The sequence below is a fragment of the Scyliorhinus torazame genome, chromosome 5, assembly GCF_047496885.1.
Source record: "Scyliorhinus torazame isolate Kashiwa2021f chromosome 5, sScyTor2.1, whole genome shotgun sequence".
NCBI lineage: Eukaryota > Metazoa > Chordata > Chondrichthyes > Carcharhiniformes > Scyliorhinidae > Scyliorhinus > Scyliorhinus torazame.
Genome location: NC_092711.1, coordinates 141,531,571 through 141,545,851, shown reverse-complemented (window position 1 = coordinate 141,545,851; position 14,281 = coordinate 141,531,571). Strand labels below are relative to the sequence as shown.

Here is a 14,281-nt window from a genome sequence, read left to right as displayed (position 1 = left end):
AATGGAGAATCCCGTCAGTGGAGAATCCAGCCCATGGTCTCACCAAGGCCCTGTACAACTGCAGCAAAACATCCCAACTTTTATATTCCAATCCCTTTGCAATAAACAACAATATTCCATTCACCTTCCTAATCACTTGCTGTACCGGCTGGAAGGGCCCTTCCTTTTCATAACCTTATTTCCCCTTTCTTTTATTTCTGCCGTTACGTTTTTGGTCCATGGATGATTAATGGACATGTCACTTTAAGGCAAGCAGCCTGTATCTTTAATTCAAGAAGAAGAATCCAGGTGTCTGCCGGTTTAAACTGGAGCTGCAGATATTTAGGCACCAGTGTGAGAATTGGGGTTGGGACTTGGTTTGATTGATTCGCTGGTGGCCAATGAATTGGCCCAGAAGGCTGTGCTCCAAGGTAACAGGCAGTGATTGGATCCTATCCCACTGGGATGTTTTTCAGAGTCCCAAGCTTTCAGTTTAATTCTAGCAGCACAAGAGGCAGAACTGACTAACTCTCTCCAGAAGGCAGCTGTGAGTGCTATCTCTCTTCCCAGATAGTCTGTGGGTGCTGTATTCCTGAAATCATGGAGATCCGAATACAAACCACAAACTGAAACGTTTGAACAGAGATGAGGTGCCTCTCCAGAAAAGTGAGTACTGCATTTCTAAACTGCAGAGAACCTGAACAAATTAATCTACAGAGAAGATCACTTCAGGCTGTAAACTAAAGACTTTAATCTGCAAGCTTGCGGTGAAGAAAAGTGTGCTAAAAAACATCTGAAAAATAGTTCTTTCACTTATGATTTTATCCCTTTCCACCCCTCTGTGTTTGTCTGTCTATGTGTGTGTATAGAGGCTGGGGGGCAGGTTAAAGTGGGAATTAGGAATTGCCTTATAGTTAATCAGTTGTGTTTTCGGCATATTTTATTATTGTCCTTGCTATAAATAAACAGTAATCGTATTTACATTTGCAACCATGGTGACTGATTATTGGGCAGCCAAGGGCCAAAGACATAGGGTATTTTTTATTGGTCAATTCACTTGTGCTGTGACTCCGGGGCACGTGGGGCTGGAATTGACCGCACACTAGCCCAGGGTGTCATAACACGACAAACTAACTTGTGATTCCTGTACCAGGACACCCAGATCCCTCTGTACCTCAAGAGTTCTGCAATCTCTCTCCATTTAAATAATGTTGTTTTATTTAATCCTTTCTGCCAAAGTGGGCTCGTTCACATTATGCTTCATCTGTCAATTTGATCCCACTCACTTAATCTATTTGTTGCGCTTTGCATTCTCCTGAAGTCCACTTGGCAAATTTATTTCCAATCCCTCTTTGTGTCATCAGCAAATTTAACCCCATCCAACTCATTAATATAAATAATTGTAAGTAGTTGAGGGCCCAGCACTGATCCTTGTGATTCTCCACTTGTCACATTTTCCCAACCCAAACATGACCCATTTATACCCACTCTCCGCTTCCTGTGAGCTAACCAATCCTCTATCCCTGCTGATATGTTGCCCTCTAGTCTACACCATGAGCTCCTTTGTTGTGCAGAGACCTTTGATGTGGCACCTTGGGAAAAACCTTCTGGAAACCTAAATAAACCACATCTGCAGGTTCCCCTTTATTGACATCCCATGTTACTCCCTCAAGAGCCTGAATAAATGAGTCAATCAGAATTGACTCCCTGAACCCCAACTTGTGTGTGAAAAGAAAAATCATAGGGCCGGCATGTGGCGCAGTGGTTATCATAGAATTTACAGAGCAGGAGGCTATTTGGCCCATCGAGTCTGCAACGGCTCTTGGAAAGGGCACCCTACCCAAGGTCCACACCTCCACCCTATCCCCATAACCCAGTAACCCCACCCAACACTAAGGGCAATTTTGGACACGGAGGGCAATTTATCATAGCCAATCCACCTAACCCGCACATCTTTGGACTGTGGGAGGAAACCCACGGGGAGAACGTGCAGACTCTGCACAGACAGTGACCCAAGCCGGGAATCGAACCTGGGACCCTGGAGCTGTGAAGCAATTGTGCTATCCACAATGCTACCGTGCTGCCCGACTGTGACTGCAGAGTGAAGGACCCAGGTTTGAATCCTGGCCCTGGGTCACTGTTCGTGTGGAGTTTGCACATTCTCCCCATGTCTGCGTGGGTTTCACCCCCACAACCCAAAGATGTGCAGGTTAGGTGGATTGGTCATACTAAATTGCCCCTTAATTGGGAAAAGAAATAATTGGGTACTCTAATTTTATTTTATAAAAAAAAAGAAAAATCAAATCTACTCTTCCCCTCTGGTTCCTTTGCCAATCACCTTAGAAGGACTTGTATTCTGTGAAAGATCCTGTCAACTCCTCTCACTCACTTTCCCTGAGCTACATCAATCTGATCATGAAAAATCCAGCCAAATCAAATATTTTTACTGTTAATTGTTTATTAATGAAACAACATGGTTAAAAAAACTAACAGAAAATTACTTGAGGATAAGTAGTAAGCAGAGTAAAAGGATGTTCACAATGTTCAGAACCCAAATGGTTTCTCTTTACTCTGTTCCCGTGACTCCCCACGCTGGACACAGGGTCACTGAATACCGGGGGTGACGTCACTACCAGCCCTGGTCACCCCGTCCTGTGTCCTAATTGGTTGGATGTCCATTTCCCCGTCAGTCCTCCAGCATATTCCTGTCTCTCTTCGTGCGACGTCCATGGCAATTTCCCAACTGGGGTGCAGGCCCCATTGTTCTCAACTAAATTCAGCCCTCAGCTCCATCTCCTGGTTGTCACTGACACGAGAACAGTGAGCCAGAAAGCTGCCTGAGGCTCAAATGGGAAGTCAGAACTTGTGGATTAGGATCTCTGTTACTACAGTTACAACAGATTAGTAACTTTAAAAAAAAATCAATTCCAACTCAACAGTTGAAAGGATCACACAACAGGACTTACGGTTTTATGGATTTTACTGCAGCAAACAAACCAGAAGCAACATTTTGTTTTTAATTTTTCCAATTAAGGGGCAATTTAGCGTGGCCAATCCACCAAATCTTTGGGTTGGTGGGGGTGTGACCCACACAGACATGGGGAGAATGTGAAAACTCCACACGGACAGTGACCCAGGGCCGGGATTGAACTCGGGTCCGTGAGGCAGCAGTGCTAACCACTGCATCACCGTGATGCCTCAGAAGCAACATTAACAAAACACTATTTTTGCCAGAAACCTACATCTTTATTTATAAAATAGAGCTTTTGTCCTTTTACACAATCTAAAATTCCACTCCACGGTTATACTTTACTCTGCACCAGAAATCCAAACTGAAGTCGCCGCATTATAGGAAGGATGTGGAAGTATTGGAAAGGGTGCAGAGGAGATTTCATAGATTATCATAGAATTTACAGTGCAGAAGGAGGCCATTCGGCCCAGCGAGTCTGCACCGGCTCTTGGAAAGAGCACCCGACCCAAGGTCCACACCTCCACCCTATCCCCATAACCCAGTAACCCCACCCAACACTAAGGACAATTTTGGACACTAAGGACAATTTATCATGGCCAATCCACCTAACCTGCACATCTTTGGACTGTGGGAGGAAACCGGAGCACCCGGAGGAAACCCACGCACACACGGGGAGGATGTGCAGACTCCGCACAGACAGTGACCCAAGCTGGAATCGAACCTGGGACCCTGGAGCTGTGGAGCAATTGTGCTATCCACAATGCTACCGTGCTGCCCCATTTACCAGAATGTTGCCTGGTATGGAGGGAAGATCTTATGAGGAAAGGCTGAGGGACTTGAGGCTGTTTTCGTTAGAGAGATGAAGGTTAAGAGGTGACTTAATTGAGGCATACAAGATGATCAGAGGATTGGATAGGGTGGACAGTGAGAGCCTTTTTCCCAGATGGTGATGTCTAGCACGAGGGGACATAGATTTAAATTGAGGGGAGATAGACATAAGACAGATGTCAGAAGTAGGTTCTTTACTCAGAGAGTAGTAAGGGCGTGGAATGCTCTGCCTGCAACAGTAGTGGACTCGCCAACACTAAGGACATTCAAATGGTCATTGGATAGACATATGGACAATAAGGGAATAGTGTAGATGGGCTTTAGAGTGGTTTCACAGGTCGGCGCAACATCGAGGGCCGAATGGCCTGTACTGCGCTGTAATGTTCTATGTTCTAAGTGTATCAGAACCAGTCAAAAGTGATGATATAAAGATTGTGGATACATTGATGATCATCTTCCACAATTCTATAGATTCTGGAATGGTTCTTGCAGATTTAAGGTAGCAAATGTCACCCCATTGTTCAGGAAGGGAGGGAGAGAGAAAATGGTGAACTACAGAACTGTTAGCCTGACATCAGTATTGGGAAAATACCAGAATCTATTATAAAGGATGTGATAAATGGACACCTGGGTAAGAATAAACATGCATTTAGAGGGCAGCATGGCGGTGCAGTGGTTAGCACTGCTGCCTCACGGCGCCAAGGTCCCAGGTTCGATCGCAGCTCTGGGTTACTGTCCGTGTGGCGTTTGCACGTTCGCCCCGTGTTTGCGTGGGTTTCAACCCCACAACCCAAAGCTGTGCAGAGTCGGTGGATTAAAAAAATCAAACATGGATTTTGGAATAGGAAATAATGTTTATGAACCATTTGGGGTTTTTGAGGATGTTACTATCAGAATTGATAAAGGGGCGTCTATGGATGTAGTTCACTTGGATTTTCAGAAAGCTTTTGATAAACACTCCACAGGAGCTCATAGAATCAACAATCCCTAGAGCGCAGGAGGCCATTTGGCCCATCGAGTCTGCACCGACCCTGTGAAAAAGCACCGTACCTAATCACAATTCCCCAGCCTATCCCCGTAACCCCACCTCGGGACAATTTAGAATGGCCAATCCACTTAACCTGCACATCTTGGGTCTGTGGGAGGAAACCGGAGCACCCGGAGGAAACCAACGCAGACACATGAAGAATATGCAAACTCCACACAGACAGTTGCCCGAGGTTGGAATCGAACCCCGGTGTCTGGTGTTGTGAGGCGCTGTGCTAACCATTGTGCAGTCAGAGGTCAGTTAGCAAAATGAAAACACATGGAATAGAAGGTAATATACTGGCATGGATTGAGGATTGGCTAACAGGCAGAAAACAGAGAGCAGAAATAAATGGGTCATTCTCCCCTTGGCAGGTTGTGACTAGTGGGGTACCACAAGTACTTGGGCCCCAGCTGTTCACAGTTTATACAATGATTTGGATGTGGGGACCAAATGGAATATTTCCAAGTTCACTGATGACACAAAGCTGGGTGGGAATGTGTTGTGAGGAAGATGTAAAACGGCTACAGGAGGAATTGGACAAACTTAGTGAGTGGGCAAGGACATGGCAGATGGAATATAATGTGGAAAAATGTAAGATTATTACTTTGAAGGAGGAACCGATGAGCAGAGTATTTCTGAAATGGTCAGAGATTAGAAAGTGTAGATGTACAAAGGGACCTGGGTGTCCTCATCAATAAGTCACCGAAGGCTAACATACAGGCGCAGCAAGTTGTTAGGAATGCTGATGGGATGTTGGCCTTTATCACAAGAGGATGAGAGTCCAGGAGTAGTGAAGATTTGCTTCAATAGTATAGAACCTTGGTTAGACCACAGCTGGAGTACTGTGTGCAGTTTTACTCCCCTTACCTTAGGAAAGGTATTATTGTCACAGAGGGAAGGCAATGAAGGTTCACCAGACTTGTTCTGGGGATGGCAGGACTGTCCTATGAAGAGAGATAGAGGAAACTGGGCCTCTAGTATTCTCTAGAGTTTTAAAGAATGGGAGGTGATCTCATTGAAACCTATAAAATACTGAATGGAATAAACAGGGGAGGTGCAGGTGAGATGTTTCCCCTGGTTGGGGAGTCCAGAACCATAGAACATAGAACATTACAGCGCAGTACAGGTCCTTCGGCCCTCGGTGTTGCGCCGACCTGTGAAACCACTCTAACCAGGGGACACAATTTCAAAATAAGGGGGAAGTCACTTAGGACGGGTCTCGGAGGAGACATTTCTTTACTCAGAGGGTTGTGAATCTTTGGAATTCTCTACCCCAGAGGGCTGTGGGAGCTCAATCATTGAGTGTGTTTAAAGCAGAGGCTGACAGATTTCTAAATCCCAATAACACAAAGGGATATGGGGATAGTGTGGGGGAAAGGCATTGAAGTGGATGGTCAGCCATGATCGTATTGAATGATGGAGCAGGCTCGACGGGCTGAATGGCCAACTCCTGCTCCTATTTATTGAATGGTGAGCAGGCTCGATGGGCTGAATGGCCAACTCCGGCTCCTATGTTTCAATGATCAAAGATAGGTAGGAAAGTAAATTGTGAAGGGGACAGAAGGAGACTACAAAGTGATATAAATAGGTTAAGTGAGCGGGAAAAGATCTGGCAAATAGAGTACTATGTGGGAAAATGTGAAATTGTCCATTTTGGCAGGACGAATAATAAAAATTATGTAAATGGTGAGAGATTGCAGAGCTCTGAGATTCAGAGGGATCTGGGTGTCCAAGAACATGAATCACAAAAGGCGAGTGTACAGGTCCAGCAAGTAATTAGGAAAGCTAATAGAATGTTATTGTTTATTGTGAGGGAATTGAATACAAAAGTAGGGAGGTTATGCTTCAGTTACACAGGACATTGGTGAGACCACATCTGGAGCACTGTGTACAGTATTGCTCTCATTTAAGGAATGATGTAAATGTGTTGGAAGCAGTTCAGAGAAGGTTTACTGAATTCGTACCTGGAATTGGAGGCTGGTCTTATGAGGAATGATTGGACAGGCTGGGCTTGTGTCTTATGAGGAATGATTGGATAGGCTGGGCCTGTGTCCGATGGGGATTAGGTGACTTGATTGAACCGTATAAGATCCTGAGGGGCCTCGACAGAGTGGATGTGGAAAGGATGTTTCCTCTTGTGGGAGAATCATTTACGGCAGATGAGAACTTTTTCTCTCAGAGGGTTGGGAGTCTTTGGAACTCTCTTCCTCAAAGGGCAGTGGAAGCAGAGTCTTTGAATATTTTGAAGGCAGAGCTGGATAGATTCTTGAAAATCAAGGGGGTGAAAGGTTATTGGGGGTCAGCGGGAATGTGGAGTTGAGGTTACAATCAGATCAGCTTGGAACTTATTGAAAGATGGAGCAGGCTCGAGGGGCCGAGTGGCCTACTCCTGCTCCTAATTTGTATGTTATCACATCCTTTATAATAGATTGTAGCATTTTCCCTCCTACTGATGTAAGGTTAATGGGTCTGTGGTTCCCCGTTTTCTCTCTCCTTAAATAGTGGGATACATTTACCACCTTCCAATCTGCAGGAACCGTTCCAGAATCTATAGAATTTTGAAAGATGATCACCAATGTATCCTCTATCTCTACAGCCGCCTCTTTCAACACTCTGGTATGTAGAGCAGCAGCTTTTGGGGATTTATTAACTTTCAACCACATTAATTTCTCCAGTTCCACTTTTTACAAATATTAATACTTTTCATTTCCTCGTGCTCACTAATTCCTTGCTTCTCCAGTGTTTTGGGCACAATTTCTGTATCTTCCTCTGTGAAGACAGACACACATTATTTAGTTTCTCTGCCATTTCCTTATTCCCCATTATAAACTCTCCTGTCTCTGCCTGGAATGGACCCACATTGGTCTTTGCTAATCTTTTCCTTTTCACATTCCTATAGAAGCTTTTCCAATCGTTTTTTACGTTTCTCCCCAGTTTGCTCTCATATTCTATTTTCTCCTCATCAGTTTCTTGGTCCTCCTTTGCTGAATTCTAAAACAAGTTCCCAATCCTCAGGCTTTACAACTATTTTGGCCACTTTATGAGTCCCTTCCTTTGATCTAATGGAATCTTTAACTTCTCTTGTTAGCCACGGTGGCATCACTTTTCCGGTTGGATTTTTGTTCCCTGAAGGAATCTATATTTGGTGTATGTGTGTGAAATGAAAGTTGCCAAAGTCCCAGAGGCTGATCTCCCTTTTGAGAGAGAGAGAGAGAGATAACTGGTGATTTAACCTGAGGGTAACCACACCTCAGGCGAGGGGCAATGTTGAGACGGTGGACCCTTCATGGATAACCTCAGCCAGTACAACAGTTGAACCCCGGCTATTGGAGTCACTCCGCATCATGAACCAGCCATCCAGCCAACTGAGCTAACTGACCCCCCGGTAGATATATAATTCCTTAAATATTAGCTATTGCCTGTCTCCCATTTAATGTGGTTTCCCAGTCCACCTCCGACAACTTGCCCCCCCACACCCTGATAGTTTCTTCTGTGCGAAACACCCAGAGAAATTAAACAAAAAAAAACATGTAACCACCAGGGCCCATCTTCATGGCAATGTGGCACGATTTGGGGGGCATCCAAACAGAAATGCAAACTAAATATCTTCTCACTTCCAAATACCCCTTCACTCTGTGATCCTTGTGAAATTTAAAACAAGGTATTCGCAACAAGGTTCGAAGAGCATCAGCCCTCTGGAGACAAAGCCATGAGACCGGCCAGTCTAACAGAAAGAAATCCTGCGACCCTCCCCATTGACCAACAGTTAGAATGAACAAAATGCCGTCCTTGATGTAATTGAAGCAGAAACAATAACAGCAGAATCCAACCCCTGTAATCAACTGGGAACTTGTTGGTGTGTCAGCAGGTGCGATGAATCATGTATTCCCTTCCCACATTGAGGGGTGAATGGACTCTACCCAGCGTGAACTCGCCGGTGTGTCTTTAGGTTCGATAAGTCAGTGAATTCCTTCCCACACTGAGCGCAGGTGAATGGCCTCTCCCTGTGTGAACTCGCTGATGTATCCGCAGGTTGGATGAATCACTGAATCCCTTCCCACACTGAGAGCAAGTGAATGGCCACTCTCCTGTGTGAACGCGCTGGTGTCTCTTAAGGTCCGGTAACCGAGGGAATCCCTTCCCACACTGAGGGCAGGTGAACGGCCTCTCCCCAGTGTGAAATCGCTGGTGTGTCTTCAGGCTGGATAACTGAGTGAATCCCTTCCCACACTGAGGGCAGGTGAATGGTCTCTCTCCAGTGTGAACTCGCTGGTGTGTCTTCAGGTCTGACAACTGAATGAATCCCTTCCCACACTGTGAGCAGGTAAACTGCTTCTCCCCAGTGTGAACTCGCTGGTGTCTCTTCAGGCTGGATAAGCGAGGAAATTTCTTCCCACACTGGGAGCAGATGAATGGCCTCTCCCCAGTGTGAACTCGCTGATGTGTCTTCAGGCTGGATAACTTGGTGAATCCCTTCCCACACTGAGAGCAGGTGAACGGCCTCTCCCCAGTGTGAACTCGCTGGTGTGACTTCAGGCTGGAGAACTGAGTGAATGCTTTCCCACAGTCAGAGCAGGTGAATGGCCTCTCCCCAGTGTGAACTCGTTGGTGTTTCAATACTTGGGATGAAACACTGAATTTTTTCCCACACTGAGAGCAGGTGAACGGCCTCTCCCCAGTGTGAACTAGCTGGTGTGACTTCAGGCTGGAGAACTGAGTAAATCCTTTCCCACACACAGAGCAGGTGAACGGCCTCTCCCCAGTGTGACTGCGTCGATGAATCTCCAGCTGAGATGGGATTCTGTATTCCTTCCCACAATCCCCACATTTCCACGGTTTCCTCATGTTTTGCATCTCCTCGTGTCTCTCCATGTTGGACATGAAGTCTCGTCCACAGACACAACCCGTGTACAGTCTCTCCCCGCTGTGAATGGTGCGATGTGTTTTCAGGCTGTGTAACTGTTTAAAGCTCTTTCCACAGTCAGTGCTCTGGAACACTCTCACTCGGGTGCGTGTGTCTCGGTGCTTTTCCAATCACACTGATGTTTAAAATGTTTGATGCCGACAGATCGGGCAAACATTTCTCCTTCGAGATTCAAAGGCCGATGGTATCGAGTGAGTCTGTAAGACCGAGACGTGACAATTGAGATTTCTGTCTGTAATTCCTCCTCTTCTAAAATCTGTAAAAGGAGTTTACAAAAGTCAACACTCAGTCCAGGATAGAAATTCAGAACAGATCATTCTAATTTCTTTGGACCATTCTTTGTTCTCTCTTTCCCCAAGACCGCGGTTCCAATACCACAAGACCATAAGACATAGAAGCAGAATTAGGGCACTCGGCCATTCGACTCTGCTCCGCCATTCAATCATGGCTGATACTTTTCTCACCCCATTCTCCTGACTCCTTCCCATAACCCTTAACCCCCTTATTAATCAAGAACCTATCTATCTCTTTCTTAAAGACATACAGTGATTTGGTCTCCACAGCCTTCTGCGGCAGAGTTCCACAGATTCACCACCCACTGGCTGAAGAAATTCCTCCTCATCTGTGCTTTAAAGGATCGTTCCTTTAGTCTGAGATTGTGCCCTCTGGTTCTAGTTTTTCCTACAAGTGGAAACACCCTCTCCACGTCCACTCTATCCAGGCCTCGCAGTATCCTGTAAGTTTCAATAAGATCCCCCCTCATCCTTCTAAACTCCAACAAAAACAGATCCAGAGTCCTCAACTGTTCCTCATACGACAAGCTCTTCATTCCAGGGATCATTCTTGTGAACCTCCTCTGGACCCTTTCCAAGGTCAGCACATCCATCCTGAGATACGGGTCCCCAAACTGCTCACAATACTCCAAATGGGGTCTGACCAGAGCCTGATGCACTTATTCCCCATACCTAGTCTCCAGGGAGCGGACAGAGGTACCGAGTTTCGGAGCTGTGAATCAGAAACCTTATCTCGGGGATTCACAGCCGAGTCTCCAGGGAGCAGACTCGGAGGGGCAGAGTATCGGAGCAGTGACTGTAGGAAGGATGAGCTGGCTGACCACTGCACCCTGGTACAGGAGGCCATTCAAGTGGGGGGAGGAAATAGTCATTGTCGGGGATTCTATAATATCCTTTGGAAGCAGGACCGAGAGTCCCACATGGTATGTTGCCTGCCCGGTGCCAGGGTGAGGGGCATCTCTAACTGGCTTGAAAGGATATTGGAGAGGGAGGGGGAGGATCCAGTTGTTGTGGTCCACGTTGGGACAAACAACATCAGCAAGACTCGGAAAGAGGACCTGTTTGGGGAAAATCACGAACTAGGAACAAAATTAAAGAACAGATCCTCAAGGTTATAATCTCCAAGCCACGTGTAAATTGGCCCAGGATGAGAAATTAAGGGAAGTAAACACGTGGCTAAAGGAGTGGTGCGGGAAAGAGGGGTTCAATTTCATGGAGCATTAGCATCAGTATTGGGACAGAGGGGATCTGTACCGTTGGGACAGTCTCCACCTGAACCGATCTGGGACCAGTGTCCTCATGGAAAGGATAAATAGGGAGGTCGTCAGGAACTGCAGCTAATGACAAAACTACAAGTAGTATACTGGTTAAAGCAAAAGTAACTAACAATCAAATAACAAACAAGCAATTAACAAACAAGCAATTAACAAACAAGCAGTGCTGAGGGAGCGGTCAGGGGGAACAGCCAGATTAAGAGTTCTATAGACAAATACACGGAGTGTAAGGAATAAACTAGATGAGCTGCAGACGCAAATGCATGTTGAAGATTATGATGTTGTTGCTATTACAGAGAATTGGCTGCAGGATGGTCAGGACTGGGAACTAAATATATCGGTTATAAAGTTTACAGGGGGGGGGGACAGAGAATGTGGTGACCATAGGAGTGGAACTGAGGAAGAAAAACAATCTAAAACTGTAATGGGTGTTGTGTATCAACCCCCTGGTGGCAGTTCTGAGGTGCTAGATTGTATAAAGGCAGAAATTTAGCAAGTGTGTAGCAAAGGCAGAGAAATATTAATGAGGGTTTATAACTGACACAGATTGGGAGGCAGACAAGCACCTGTCAGAAAGGGAGTGAATTTCCGGAATGTGTCCGGGATAGTTTCTGGGTCCTTGGCGCTGGGAGGTGGCAGTGCTAACCCCTGCACCACCCTGCTTCCCCCTCATCTGCCCATGAACCAGCAAATCCATATTGTCCTGTAATCTAAGGTCTTGTTCCTCACTATTTACACCACTAATTTTTGTGTCAGCCTTGAACTTCCTAATCATACCTCCTGCATTCACATCCAGATCACTGATGTGTACTACAAACAACAAGTGACCCAGCACTGATCCCTGCGGAACACCATTGGACCCAGGCTTCCAGGTACAAAAACAACCTTCAAACATCACCCTCTGCCTCCTACGACTAAGCCAGTTTTGGATCCAGTTTGCCAAATTGCCCTGAATCCCCTGGGCTCTTACCTTCTGCATCAGCCTCCCATGTGAGAATTTGTCTAAAGCCTTACTGAAGTCCATGTCGACTCCATGAACCGCACTACCCTCATCTACAACCTAGTCACTTCCTCAAAAAATTCAATCAAATTTGTAAGACGTGCTCTCCCTTGTTTAATCCTTGCCGCTCCAAGTGGAGATTAATTCTGTCCCTCAGAATGTTTTCCAGTAGTTTCCCTGGCAGTGAAGTTAGTCTCACTGGCTTGTAATTTCCTGGTTTGTCCCTACTTGCCTTCTTGAATAATGGCACCACATTAGCTGTCTTCCAGTCCTCAGGCACCTCTTCTGTGGCCAGAGAAGATTTGAAAATGTTTGTCAGAGCCTCTGCAATCTTCTTCTTTGCCTTCCACAACAGCCTGGGTTACATCTCATCTGGCTTTGGGTATTTATCCACTTTCAAACCTGGTGAAACTGTTCATACCTTCTCCCTCTCAATGTCAAGTTGTTCAAGCAAATCACAATGTGCCTCCGTGATTTCTATGCCTACATCATCCTTCTCTAGTGAACACAGATGCAAAGTACTCATTTAAAACCTCACCTGTATCTTCCAGTTCCATGCACACATTGCCACATTGGTCCCTACTCCTACCCTAGTCAACCTCCTGCCCCAAATATACTTATAAAACTTTGTTGGATTTTCCTTTATTTTGTCCAACAGTTAATTTCCATGCTCCCTCTTTGCTCTCCTAATTCCTTTCTTAAGTAATCCTTTGCACTTTCTATGTTCCTCAGGACATCCACTTTGAGCCCTCGGTATCTGTGATAAGGCTCATCTTTAATTCCTTACCCAACCCTGGATATCCCTTGACATCCAGGGTTCCCTGGACTTATTGCTCCCATCCTTCACTATCATGGGAACACAGAATCATTGAATTTACAGTGCAGGAGGAGATCATTTGGCCCATCGAGTCAGCACCGGCCCTTGGAAAGAGCACCCCACTGAGGCCCACACCTCCACCCTATCCCCGTGACCCCACCTAATCTTTTTGGACACTAAGGGCAATGTAACACGGCCAAACCACCTAACCTGCACATCTTTGGACTGTGGGAGGAAACCGGAGGAAACCCACGCAGACACGGGGAGAATGTGCAGACGCCACACAGACAGTGACCCAAGCCGGGAATCGAACCTGGGACCCTAGAGCTGTAAAGCAGCAGTGCTAGCTACCGTGCCGCCATGTGCCTTTTGAATGAACCCCACTGCTCTGATGTAGATTTTTCTACAAGTGGCTGCTCCCAGTTAACGTTGTACAGATCCGGTCTTATTTTTAAAAATTTGCCCTCCCCATTCTGCAACGGATGAGACCCCAACCTCAGATTCAGATGTTTCAATTTTATAGGCTTGCTCTTCCTGGGCTTCCCATGAGCGAATTCAATTTATCCATTTCAAGTTTGACTATGTTGTTGGTCACTTGTGCAATACTTTGGGGTGTGTGACCTGCATTGTTATCCTCCTGTTTTTATAGAATCTAACCCTCTTTCCCCACTCACTATGTGAACATGGTGACTGGTTGTTGAATTGCTGACATTTCATCTGGAGGCTGTGCTCCCTCAGATATCCTGTTCTGAATGAATTCCCAATGTCTGGTTGTATTTCTGCGGCAATATCTCTTGTTCTCTGGGCCCATTTCCCGCCAGTTTTTCTGCTGCTTTCATTGTTTGAAAAATGGTGAAAAGAAAAGTAATAAAAATATTTACATTTGCGGGTGTCTGGCGGGAGGTGCGCGGCTTCCCTTCCGACAGGGAGTCAGGGAGCCGCTTCAGCTCTTTCCGTGCAGCCTGGTCGGTGCTCAGGGTCTGACGGGGGGGGGACAACCCAGTCAGTGACCTTCCCCTCCACCCGAGCCCGGGGCTGCGCATGTGCAGGGAAGAAAGGAAGCTGCGCGTGTGCGACGGAGCTCCCCCTGACCTCCCTGTGACGTTTTGACCAATGGGAAGATCTGGAGGACCGGAACGTCTCTAGTCCTCCAGCCAATCAGCAC

General features: G+C 46.2%; 1 protein-coding gene across 1 annotated transcript; it reads right to left on the bottom strand.

Annotated features, from left to right (window-relative positions):
* Window positions 1–2,438: 2,438 nt before the first annotated feature.
* On the bottom strand, window positions 2,439–14,151 carry LOC140419848 (uncharacterized). Its single transcript, XM_072503896.1, has 2 exons — window positions 13,998–14,151; window positions 2,439–9,988 (listed from the first exon to the last, which is right to left on the bottom strand). The coding sequence occupies exon 2, from the start codon at window positions 9,687–9,689 to the stop codon at window positions 8,754–8,756; it is 936 nt and encodes a 311-aa protein (XP_072359997.1). The 5' UTR covers window positions 9,690–9,988; window positions 13,998–14,151; the 3' UTR covers window positions 2,439–8,753.
* Between the last annotated feature and the right edge of the window lie 130 nt (window positions 14,152–14,281).

Bases quoted from the DNA above. Each gene is read 5' to 3' on its own strand.
- LOC140419848 (XM_072503896.1), bottom strand. From the start codon at position 9,689: ATGTCCAACATGGAGAGACACGAGGAGATGCAAAACATGAGGAAACCG.